The following is a 13,249-nucleotide window of genomic DNA, read 5'->3' as shown; positions in this document are numbered from 1 at the left end:
GGTGCCGCAACCCCTGTTCTGCCACCGCCCCTCCCCAACCCAAGGAGATAACAGGATTAGTTAGGGTGGACTAGGGAAAGCACTGATACTCCAGAGACCAATGCTCCCACCCAGGCACCCAGGGTTCTCAGTTGGGAGCACGAGAGGTTATGGGGGCTGGGAAAAGAAAGCGGACTGCAGATCTCAGCCTAGGAGCAGAGAGTAGGAGGGGGAGGGGCCGGGACACCCTTCCAGCCTCAGGTCTGGGGGCTCAGGGATGTAAAGGAAAACAGGGGTGTGTGTGTGTGTGTGTGTGTGTGTGTGACAATTCAGCAGAGGTCGGGACGTACCACGGAGCCCAGTAGCGGCAGGGAGGGGGGGCGGAGGACGTGGTCACCGAGGGGAGCCCCCGCCCCCTTCACAGAGGCTGAGACTCGGGTTGCAGAGAGAACTGGAACTGGGCTCGCCCTAGGGGAAGGCAGCGCGGCCAATCCGTCCCCTCCCCACACCTACTCTGAGGGGGTGGGTGATAGAGGAGAGGTTGGGGTTGGAGCAGCGGTGAGGGGGCCCCTCCCTGGCACCTCCCTCCACCAGACTTGGTCGCGCCCGAAGTGTAACACTTTCTCTTTGTCGGAGGAGCTCTTCTGTTTCCTGTGCAGCAGCTCCCGTTGCGGAGGCACCCGAAGCAGCCCTGGCGGACCAAGGAGCGATGGCAGCGGCCGATATAGCTCGCCAGGTGGTGAGTGTAGGGCTTGGATACCAGTCCCCAGGCTAGGGGTTGAGGGTGTGGGGCTGGGGACGGCCGAGCAGACTTGGTTGCGGCTCGACTACCACCACTACCACGAGGAGGGCAATGGGGTAGCATCCAGGAGCAAAGAGGCAAGGCGGGACTTTTTGCTCCTGGGGTCAGTGGCTCAGTCTACTCTCCCCTCAGCATGTCCTGGAGACCTGTGTTGGCGGGAGGGTGGGGGGCGGGAGGGTTGGAGAAGCATACTGGCGGGCAGCTGAACTTGCATCTCCGGAGAGAGCTGCAGTGAGCGCCTCCGCCTCCCTTGCTGCAGCTGCGGCCCCGCCGCTGGGGCGTTGCCGAATGAATGGCAGCAAGGGTCCGGAGCCCTCCGGGGCCCCAGTCCTCTTAGCTTGGGAGCGCCCCTGCCACAGCTGCCTGCTGGGACTCCAGCTTGCTCAGATAGAGGGGCGCGGAGCTGGGGGGGGGTAGCCCGGGACCTAAGGCAGAGTGTGGTGAGGGGGGCGGGGAGGTGACTAGCTGGAGTAGGGTTTCTCCATATGCATTACATACGTGACTGCGTCTGTATGGGTATCAGCGTGTGCGCATATATGTGCATGCGCGCCCTCCTGCCTTCCCCGTGGCAGGGTTATGTGACCCTAAATGAGTTGGCCTGTTTCTGTGTGCTCACCTCTACGGTGTGTGTCCCTGTGTTCCAATGCTGTGTCCACTTGTGCTGTGTCCCACGGGGTCCCATTTGTGTATCTGTGGAAGGGAGGGAGTGATGCAGTTCATCCCAGCCTGTAGGTGGCTGGTTGGGTATTTTGGCACGTTCCTGAACGGTTCCCTGAGCGTCGGTCTTGGGTTCAGTGTACATGGGCTTATATGCTAAAACCTGTGGCGCTAACATCTTTCTGTAGAGACCGACGAGAACAGTGTGAGACTTGCAGAAGCAGTGTTCTCTCTTTCAGTAGCGATCAACTCTGGAGGAAAAAAAAATATCATCTTAAAAAACTAAAGTTTTCCAGCCTGGGATGTGCAGAGAAATCATACCCAGGAACCTGAGGTTCCATGTTTGTTTGTTTTAGGTCTGAAGTTTGCTTACAAAGATGAAAAGTGGTGACAATTCCACCAGCGCATCAGCACAATGAGCTGAAGCAGAATGAGGTAGAAGGCAGCCAGGCATAGCCCACTACCCCAAATACTGCTGGATGAAAAATGATAACCCTGTAACCTCCCATTTATGAACAGCCTGTGCAAAAGGAGGGAGTGGGGAGCAGCCTCTGGGGAGTTGGTGTAATTGCAATTGATTTGTTTTCTAAATCTGAATCTCGAATCTGATAGCATTTTCTCTACAGATAAAGAAGTTTATTCCATTTCCTGTCTGGCTTTGGAAGGACAGGGTGGTTTATTCGAAACCTAATCCATCCCGTGTACAGCCCAGCCTTACGCAGCCATGGTGTAAGAAGGTAGAGGCAGTTGTGAGACGCTGCTTGACAATAATGGAATTTGAGAGATTTCTCAAGATTGATGCTGTGATATTTGTTCCTTCTAGTGTTTTGAGGACAACCAGGGTGATTTTCTTATCTGCATTCTAAAGATGCTATAGATTTAAGAAGATGAATCCATCTCCTGGCTTATACTTGCTCTATCCTTAGTGACAAAAAACAAAAACAAAAACAAAACCCACAACACTATAATGATTTTTTGTCTTGCTTTAATGAATTTGCATTGACCTGCCCTCACCAGTTCCCCTTGCCTGGATTGCAAGGCTGATGTTGGTGAGGGAGAAGATTCCAGAAGGTTGCCTTCACCTTAGGCACAACTCCAACAATCCAGAGATCACCTTTGTTCTGCAGATGGGGAGGACAGCAAGGGGGTGGTTTGGGGGGGTCCCTTGATTTGCTTTGGGGTGGCTCCACTTTGCTCTGGCTGGCCTTACCACATTGTAAACTGAAAAACATAATTGTATGGCAAATTCTGGAGTAGACCGAGCATTTGAGACTTTGTTATCATGATAAGTGGGTCTCTGGGAAAACTGACGTCACTCTCCATGCTTCCCTCCCTCAAGCCAGCGAAGCTCTTATTTATGTGTCATTTGTCTCTCTGCTTTCCTTTGTGTCTGCAAAAGTTGTAATTCACCAGGGGAAGCTGGAATTAACTCAAGAGTCTTTGGGTGGCTCGTTGCTTCTGGTTTCTTCAAAGGAGCATGTGTCTAGGGCTTGGGAAGAGAAGACCAGCGAGCCAGGCTATGTGTGGCAAGTTTAGAAGTTCTTCTTAGTAAATTCTGAGGCATGGTGAGAGACTGTCTTGGTATGTGTGTTTCAGCGTCTTCACGGATTCACTGGAGGGTCACTGCCATCAAACATTGTTAGTGGTAAAACTGGCACAGCAGTTGTTGGGCAGGGCCTACATTTGGGTATGTATGCCCTTTGGAAATTTGTAATTCAGTTGCATCTCATCTGAATGAACTCCAGAAAGGATTCTGCATGAGAGCCCTATGTAAAGTGTACTTGTTTGACTGATGTGAATAGTACTATTCAACCATACCAAAAAAAAAAAAAAAGTAGTATACATGGCTTTCAAGGTTCTAGCCTAGTTGGAGACACAAATTGTGGATACTGAGGTAATTGAAGAAGTAATAAAAGATCCCTGGGGTGTGTCCCACCTATGAGGTGACTTGCACTGTCATTGTTCTGTATTTTGAGAGGTTACGTGACTGACTCGTCCAGGGTGACCTAGGAGGGCACAGTACAGTCAACTAAAAGCTCTATCTCTTGGCTCAATGTTGCATTTTTAGTTCAGACTGTAAGTACCGTGCTTTGGAAATCACTAGGCTTGAACAGATCGTACCCACAATGAGAACAGTGTTGCTTTTTCCAGTTACAATCAGGCCACTGCCCCTAATAAGCCATCTTGCAAGGACAACAAGAGTTGCCATAAGCCAGGGTTGTCCTGGAGCAGCTGGCCTCCAGTTGCCACCTGCCATTGAGAAGAAGACTGCTTCTGCATTCTGGTCTTACAATTAGTGATAATTATCTAATACATCTGTTTGTTTATTTGTTTGTTTGTTTGTTTGAGTTGAGACAGACTTTTACCTGTCAGCCATGGTTACCCTAGAACCCCTGCCTCAGGTGCTCTGGACAGCAGTTAACTCATGGTTTCCCTCTTAAAGCTCCTCCTTAATTCTTGATCACTAAAAGTAATAATTGTATCCCCCCCCCAAAAAAAGGAAAAGGAAAAACTAAACCCCATAGATCTACCCAAGGATACAGTGCCGAAGAAAGTTTACATGGCCCCAAATAGTGAAAAAGTGTTGAATCCAAGTCAAGGGAATATGGGCAATCATGGTTTCCCAACTTTTCTGTGCCTTTAAGGTTTGTCAAAAAGGTTAGAGGAGCCAGATGTGGTGGTGCACACCTTAGAGATCTCTGTGAATTTGAGGCCAGCCTGCTCTACAAAGCAAGTTTTAGTACAGCAAGGGCTACACAGAGAAACTCTGAAGGGAGGGAAGGAGGGAAGAAGAAAGAGAGAGAAAGAGAGAGAGAGATTGGAGGAATACTACAGCGCTAACCCTCTGTGTATGACTTCTTTCTTCAAAGGAGTTTCCAGTTTAATGGATGATGGAGGCAGACACAAATCTTTATGTAGGGCTGGTAAGAGGGCTCAGTGGGTAAAAAACACTTATCATGAAAGTCTGAAATTTGAGTTTGATCCCTAGAATATGCAGAATCCACGACCCTCTGACCTCTGCACAAACACCATAGAATGCAAATCGCCCCCCCCCCCGTGTGCCTGTGGGCCTGTGTGTACACACACACATTTGCACAATAACAAAGTGCTTACAAATCCATATTTAGTTATCATTATCCTAAGTGCTAAAGAGAAGAGCTACTGCCTGCCATGAGAAGTCATTACCGGGGACCTAATTCAGCCATGGATGAAGGCTGTAAATGATAGGAGAGGCCTCCTGAGGGCTTCTGGATAGGAAAAGGGTAGCTGTGAAGATGGGTGAGATCACACTTCTGCCACTTGCTTGGGAACAGTTCATTTGTCAATTCATCCACTGCTGTTTTCATTCATTCTCTACCATTTATTTATCGGGCACGGACTCTGGCAGATCCCATGCCAAGTGCTGGAAGTGTAGTGGTGGCCAAGGCAAGAAAGAACTCTGCCCCCTCACAGAGCTGCCAGATGAGGCAGGAACGAGCCCTGTTTCCTCTTGACATTTTAACTCCAAGAACTGTGAGTGGTAGTAGTGTGTTTATTACAAAACTTCATTACAGTACACTAATAGGCCGGTGTCATAAAACGAAAATTTGATCTGCAATCATATGCATAGCATTTACTTTGTGGAGTGTCTGATATACAATTTCTATTAATTGCTGGTTGTGTTACCAGTATGCCCCCTCCCCCCACACCTTGTGTCTGTAAGGGAACAGCACCATTGCTTTAACTTGAGCAAAACTAATTTGCAAAGTTAGTCTGCTAGAGGAAAATATAAGCACTATTACAAAATTCAATAGTTCTGACTTCCAGGCTTGCTGGGACTTTTGGATTGTCAGTGCCATGACTTCATATTAGCATGAACAAGCGAGAAAGCCTTTATTCACAGATGTGTTGAAAGTATATTCAAGACACTTGGAGAGAAGAAAAGGGGATGGGGAAGGAAAAAGGATAGCATGCATAGATGTAAGATGCTCAGCTTTCTTGAAATGCTTCCGTCTGTATGACTTCATTTTCCCCAACAACTTCCTGGACAGGCATTTCTGGCCTCTTTATTTTATGCCTGCAGCAAGCAGGAGGCTTAAGTCCAAAGCCTTATTGCTGGTCAGTGGATGAAACAAGGAGTCACCTACCAGAATACACAGATTCCCTGTTTAAAAGCACTAGTCTTTCCAAGGTGTTTCTAAGAAATTAAAATTCTGCCATGTCCCTATTTCCCCCTCTTTTCCTTGCATCTGCCAACATCCCCCAAAGTGGTCAGAGAAAAGCAAGCTTGGTTAGCTGTGGAGACTCTCTGATGGTAAAAAAGCTTTTCAGCTTAAATCCAAGATAGCACAGTCACGGGTTGTGTGGGTTTTTTCTTTTTCTCTCTCTCCATATTGCTTTAAATAAAAATCTTGGAGCCACCAGCCATGTAATGATGGATTATTTTAAGTAACAACTGGAGGGGGTACAGAATAAATTAGAAACACAGACCCTTCCTCCTCAGTTTGGCAGGAGGCGGCTTCTGCTGTGGGGATTTGAAACCGTGGGCTTCTCAGCTGCCTGCACAGAGGAAGGAGGCCACATGCTCGGGAGGGTGAGAAACAACGTTATCCTCTTCTCCACTGTCTTCCCACTAGAGACAGCCATCTGCTGAATTATGCAGCAGGCTCTCAGCTGGCTCTGGAGTTGGGTCATTCCTGTGACCAGGGAAAGATTTCCAGGCCTTCTCAGGGACAAACCTCTGGGTTCCGGTTCCCCCTGCTAAAGCGGGCCCTGGGGTAACAGGAGCAGAGCTCCGCTCTCACAGTCATGATGAGGTGCGAGGTGGTGTTTGGTTTCCTGTACCACAGAGGCCCCTAGCTCTGAACACTGGCTCAGAGGCAAGAACTGGGTTTTTTTTTTTTCAGATCCCCGTTAAACGAGACCAGATGGAGGCAGAGGCAAATTCAGGCTCCCCAGAGGGCAGTTGGGCATTCACCCAGAGGCCTATGGGTAAACTCTTTCTTTCCTTTCTTTTTCTTAAAGAAAAAAAAAAAAAGATTAGAGGTAACATGGCCAGAACACCTAGAAAACTGTTCAAACGGCCTTACTTGAAGGAAATGTGTGTGGCTTTTGTGGGAAAGTTGACCCACCCAGAGCAGGGGTCACCCCTAGCCTGAAGTGGAGATATTTTACATAGACAATGGCTTGTTGAGTTAGATAGACTCATTAGCTCTGGTGCTCTTGAGTAGAGCTGGGCAGCTGGCCAAGCCTAGGATCGGGCTGGAGTCAGGAGAGACCTAGAGGAGAGAAAAGTGGGGGAGAGAGACAAGAGTCTGAGCACAGACCTGAGTACCCTTGGTTGTCTTCTGCTGGCCAGAGCTGTCGTGGGTGAGCCCAAGAACTCCCAGTTCATCTCTCCCTTGTCCTTTCTCACTCCTACCTGCATGGAGCCAGGAGCCTGCTGGCCTGGAATTTTAACAGCAGGAAGAAATACATCTGGTATTTAAGTCAGCTTTTCCATCTGAGAGAACGGTCTGCCTGATGCTAGCACCACTCACTGCCACTAAATCATCACTGGATGACTCGGGACAAGTCACTCCCCCCACAGGCACACTCTGAGTCTCCATTTCCCCCTTTGCAAAAAGAGCCCTTGGGTTAGGTGATCTTTAAGGGAGTCTCCAGCTCTCAAGTCCTTGTTTCCTTTTTCTCCAGACTCAGTTCTGTTAGCATCCTGCCAGCTTCTGCTTCTGCCTGAGGTAGCAGAACCGAGCCCTGCCCCTTCCCTCCTTCAGCTTTGAGCTGGGTGAGGAGAGAGTTTTGGAGAAGGAACTTATGCTTTTAGCTCAGCAGGGTCTCTGTAAGTGAACTAGAAACAACCATTTGAACATTGCCTGTCTGGATAGGTATGTATATATATATATTGACATTTTATAAAGAAACATGACAACTGAATGTTTGTCTGTGGAATGTAACTTTAACTGCACTAGGAGAGCTGGCTACTTAATGGAGTCCTTGCTGTGAATCTTCTTACAAACGAGAAGCCACTTTGGAGTTTATCTTTGGTATTAAAATCAGTTTCATCTGCAGGCTTTGCTAAAGACCGACCTTCACCCTTCTTTAGTAAAGATGGTTTCTCCTTTGTGGTTCCTTGAGGTCCCCTAAACTGTTTCCCCACTGAAGCTTTGGAAAACCTTGTTTCTCCTTAGAATGGTCCCTAAATGTCTATCCTAGCCAAAGATTTTATATCTATTGTTTTCTCTTACCCCAACTTGATCAGCCCATGAAAACTCCTGGCATTTGATATGTTGGGTACATTGGTTTTTACCTTTTTGTTTTAAATGTTTGGATCTTATTGGTCTGTCAAGGCTGATAGTATAGTACTTCTCATTCCTTTCACAACATTGACGGCTGTAGATGGGGTTTTATCAGGACTTTTGACATGTTTCAGGGCATAAGGTTTGTCTTCTGGTTTACAGGACTATAATTATATTGTACTGTTTAATAGTGAATTATATACTAAATGTGACAATAATTCACAATAAAGGAAGAGAAGAATTTATTGTATTGTTGGTAAAACAAATGTCTTACATATAATAAAATTGCCCAGATGCTATAGGCTGTACTTAACTAAACTGCTGATTATCTGTGTGTGTATAGCAGTGTGTACAGCATTTTCTGGTTGAAGTTGAGGATTTTTTTCCTAATATAGCAAAGCCACTTTCCTGCCTAGGAATGTACCATCAGTCTTTATTCAAAACAAAACATTTTTCCAGATTATAAAACTAAAGTATGCCCATTTTAGAAAAATTGGAAAACAGAATGGCTACCCCCAAAGTAACCTGTTACACTAGTTTTCTCTCCTCACTGGGTTGGGTGTACAAGGTTGTTGTTGTTGTTTTTCCTTTGCTTTACATAACAGCTTTGGGCAAGTATTTCATGCCATTTTGCACTCTTAGAAAACTGTTTTCATTACTTGCTTAATAGTCCATCCAATGTCATTGGGTGGATGGATTGGTTTCAAAAGTCTAGGAGATTTACAGTTTCTCTGTTCCAGAATGATGGTGGAGCAGGGAAAGAGGTGAAGGATTGGGCCCACCACTAAGCAGTCAATGAGGCTGCTACCGAGAACCATGTTTAAGCATTTGTCTCCCTTGCTAACGTTTGAGTGTAAAAGACCAGAGGAGAAAGTTAAGGGAAAGTAGAGTCTTAGGTCCAAATGCTCCCTCTGCCCCATTCCTTCAGGATGACTAGGGCTAACTTAGATACCTTGGGTTTGAACAGAGACAGGAAATTCCCTATCAACACAGGCAGACCCTGAGTTCCCAGAGGCCTCACTCAGCAATGTGCTTTCTCTGTCAGGGCTGTTAGAGGACAGGTAGAAGGCAGTGGAGGACAGCAGTTGCTAATCGGGCGCTTCTGGGACACTTTGCTCCCCCAAAACACAAACAAACAAACAAACAAACAAACCAAAAGCAGTGGGGGAAAGATACACAGCTGGTCGCACCATACCTCGCTGTTCTTTATGTACCTACCATATGAAATATTCAATTAAAAACTGAAATCCGTGTGTCCTCGGGAGAAGGCAGAAGAGAAGAGCAGTGTTTCTGCCTTTGATACAAAATGTGGTTATAACGTGTTTCAAAACCGCAGGTGACTGCAGATGACAAGCAAACAGGAAATGGAGTTGGGCGGAGGGAAGTGGGGGCTCTCTCAGTTCCCAAGAGCACCTTTCATTTTGCCTTCCTTTAGCCACTCTCGGGCTACAACCTAAGTAACCACCTGGGCTGCCAAGCTGAATGAGCAAGAACTTTCCTTATCTTATTATATATATATATATATATATATATATATATATATATATATGTCAATTATACCGGTAACAATGTGAGTTAGTTCTTCTGTGTCATAAAAGAATTGAACACTACAAAACCCGATGACACCTCTGATTAGGCCTCTGTTTCCATTTCCTGTCCTCTGAGGTAACTGCCGGTGTCTTTTGGTTTGGTGTCTTTTCATGCATCTGTCGTAGGTATTGGCATAGATTTATGTGCATGTGCATATATACCAGGCTATTTGTACATACGTGTACTAATTAGGCATGTCTTTCTACAATTTCTGTTTTCTGTTTTATTCTATGTCTTGGGGGTATTCATATCATTACATATGGTCTTGCTGCATTCTAGCGGTAGAACTGTTCCAAAATATTCATGTTCATAATTTATTTTTTGGTTGTCTACCATTTAAGGAATTCCTAGCTTTTCATTTACTATCATCAAGGCTTTAATATATTTCCTTGTACATGAGTCTTTGTACAGCTGCGCGAGGTTCCACAGAACAGATTGTAAGGGTGGTTCAGGGTTATGGTAGATTCACAATTTTGCTGATTTGCTGCCATGAACATGGCACCACTTGCTACTCAAGATAGCTAGGTAAAGTTTCGGTGTCAGATGTGCTAGGACAGGCTTCTAGTCGCATCTCCTCTTCGGCACCTTATAGTCAGGTGAACATTCAATTAACTGCAATCAGAGTAATTAGGATCTCAATTAATTATACCACCTTAAGAAGGACTAAGGAGATAAGGCATCAGAGGTGCTGTAAGAGAGAATAAAAGACACTTCCTGGGGCTATCCTGGGATCAGTGTACACTTAGCCCAGTAGTCTGTCCATAATTTGCATGCATATATTTTCACTCTGAACAATTATGATCTTGATGTAAGATTCATTATAGCAAGACAGGTGCTCTCTAGACAGACTTTTCTAAATCAAGAACTGTACAAATATGTTTGGATGCTTTCTTAACCACAGAGATTGAGACAAACCTTCAACCCAGTAAAAAGCAAAAATGAAAACAACAACAACAACAATACACCAACATCAACCAGGCCCTATGTCTCAAGTTCTCTAGTTAATTTAGGTAGAGTGTACACTGAGTAAAAGACACCAAAGAAATAGAGATTCCGAGTCATGTGTGATGCCACTAAAGGCAAATCTATAGTTACTTCGCTGTAATTCTTTTTTTTTTTTTTTTTTTTTTTTTTTTTTTTTTTTTTTTGCTTCAGACGGCAGGAAACTGGTCTGATTATTTCTCCCTCTTGGTAAAACCCTCTTCATCTCCCCATTATTTATGGGTGTTTCCTATATTCGTTCTTTATCTCCCTCACTCTTACTACCTCCCAGTGAGCACATCCAATTTTATATCTCTCACTCCCCAAATTTGTTTCTCAGATTTAAATGCTCTCTGCACCTAAAACCTCACATTGCTAACTACTTATTGACTTTCTTCTCTTAGCTATCTCACCTTGAAATCAATTCTTATCTTCCCCGATGCATGTAAGACTCTTACAAAGCAAAGAGAAAAGGCAAACATATATATTTTTTAAGTGAGCAAAATCATGACTAGATAATTTACATACACAATACTCATACACAGTGGACATTTTTAATGTTTACTATCACTAATAAAATTCAAATTAAAGAATGTGATACCATTTCCCAATGAGTCAGTTCACAGTAGATACAAGTCCATGAAACTTCATGGATACTCAGACACACACACATAGTAGTGATGGAAACACACATTAGTATGGCCCTCTAGGCCATGTTAAGTGATGAATCAGTGTATAAAATCTGTAAACCTTTTGATCTGGCAAGATGGCTCAATGGGTAAAGACACCTGCTTTTGTTGTCGGGCTTGACAACTTGAGTTTGGCCCCCAAGGCCCACATAGAAGGAAAGAATGAACTCTTGTAGATTGTTTTATGATGTCTACATATGAACTGTGGCATGCATGCCACCATAAACACACACAATACACACACACACATATACATACATACATACATATGTACATAAATGCATGTATATAAAAGAATATATGAACACTTTGGTCCAATAGTCTTCAATTTTAGGAAATAGAAACATTTACAACCCTGCAAGAAGACTGTTTGTTTGTATGTTTATGTTGAAAACTTGGAGATATTAAATATTCAGCAGTTAGGAAGAGGTGGCAGATTCCTGCATGGGTATGTTGTATGGTCAATAAACATAACGATTTGGGGTCTAGAGAGATGGTTCAGTGGTTAAGAGCTCATACCACTCTTCCTGAGGATCTTCAGTTGATTCTCAATACTCACATCAGGTGGCTCACAACTGCTGTAGCTTCAGGTCCAAGGACTCAATACCTTCTCTTGTCTTTACAGGCACCTGCACTCATGTGCACATACCTATACTCAGATGATATGAGTGCACACTTTCAAAAATAATATAGACCTTTTAAAAGACAATGTTCTAAAGAAATGATTTAGAAGTATACTTAAGTACTCAGGAAAACATCTGTACTAAGTGTCAGGGTATTAAGTCAGAGTGTGGAAAGGAGCAGATTATAGTATCCCTGTTTTGTTAAAGAAAGGTGTGCTGACTGGCAGGAAATATCTAGACATGTTAATCATCTTGGGGGAATGAAAATATTATTTCGGTTGTCTAATAATTTCTGCTGGGTGTGATAGAACAGGCCTCATCTGGGTACTGTGAAGTCGAGGCAGAACGACCGACAGTGTAAGAACATTCTTTGCAATATCTTAAGTCTGAGACAAGTGAGCTACATAAGACGCTTCCTCAAAATGAAGATTTACCAATCACCTATCACATGCCTATTGTTATCACCCACAGCAGTATAAAGAGCCCCAAAGAGCAAAAGGAAGAGTATAGACTTTATTCCATAGCAATGGGCTTGAGGAGTTTGGGGTGTTTTGAGTAGGGAGTACCATGAACCATGTAATATTTAAAAAATATTTATTTTTAGATTTGTTTTATATGGTGAGTGTTTTGCCTGCATGTATGGATGGATACATACAATGTGCATGCCTGGTGCCCTCTGAGGCCGGAAGAAGGTGACAGTTCCCTAGAACTGGAATTAGGAATAGTTGTGAGCCACCATGTTGAGTGCTAAGAACTTAACCTCTGTAAGAACAGCTAAGTCCTCTTAACCACAGAGCCATCTTCCAAACCCCACATGCAGGAATTGAAAAGCTCTTTCTACCTACACAATACTTGACTGGATGAAAGAACAAGAAAGTAGGGGCAGGATATGTCTCCAGTGGTGTTGAAGTGACAAGGTGACAGACATGTACACATTTTGAGAAAAAGTGCTGGTTAAAGTCAACTAACCTAACTTGAGACTCAAAAGGGGAGAGCCAAGGTTGGGAGCATAGCTTAGCCATAGAGCTTAGTAGCATGTAATTGCCATGCCCCAGTTATGTGGTGCTGGGGATTGAACCTAGGCTTTATGCATGTTAGACAAGCATTCTCCCAACAGAACTACATCCTAAGCCCTATATTTGGTAAGTCTTTCACAGTGGCGTGAGTTTTTAAGGTAAGGCGCTCTTCCTGCTATCTTTAGTTTGAGAATTCCTTGGACTTCGGAGCACTTAAAGTTTCATAGCGCTGAATTTGGAGGCAGGAGGAGATGATAAAATATGGCTCAGGAAACCTCAACTCTGAATTTGTCCCAATTTTGAGGCCTGCTACGTAGGAGGCTCCCTGGAGAGAGCATATTGGCTCTGAAGTCTCTTCGGTGCTTTGCCGAAGGCTGAGAACCAACAGTGGTAAACTTCCAGCTTACTGTTTGCTTTAAGCAAGAAAGGAAAGATGGGAAATGGGGTAAGGGAAGTGGAAGGGGGTGAAGTGAGTATAGTGAAGTAAGGTGATGTGGATCCCTCGTCTTTGGGTGAGCAAGGAAGGCATCATCAACCTAACTCAGTGATAGCATATGGCAGTCTGTCAAGTGTGCTCTGTTGGGAGTTTGTATGGAAAGATGTCAGAGGGGAATGAATGTTCCAGATGGTAGTCACC

At 44.6% G+C, this 13,249-nt stretch overlaps 1 protein-coding gene across 7 annotated transcripts in view; it reads left to right on the top strand.

Annotated features, from left to right (window-relative positions):
* The first annotated feature begins 411 nt into the window (after positions 1-411).
* Septin6 (septin 6) overlaps positions 412-13,249 on the top strand; it is a 76,339-nt gene continuing 63,501 nt past the window's right edge. For 3 of the 7 annotated variants that reach the window (XM_021152934.3, XM_085838180.1, XM_029473377.2), the window contains exon 1: positions 419-718. In XM_021152934.3, coding sequence (XP_021008593.1) covers positions 689-718 — 30 coding nt within the window. In that variant the 5' untranslated portion in view covers positions 419-688. Of the gene's footprint in view, positions 719-13,249 lie in introns of all 7 variants that reach the window. The other 4 variants (XM_021152929.3, XM_021152931.3, XM_029473378.2 and 1 more) reach the window with 3 other exon arrangements.

Source organism: Mus caroli, unplaced genomic scaffold, assembly GCF_978045245.1.
Source record: "Mus caroli unplaced genomic scaffold, Mus_caroli_1 scaffold_5, whole genome shotgun sequence".
NCBI lineage: Eukaryota > Metazoa > Chordata > Mammalia > Rodentia > Muridae > Mus > Mus caroli.
The sequence above is the reverse complement of the archived record's forward strand: the minus strand, read 5'-3'. Positions and strand labels throughout refer to the sequence as shown.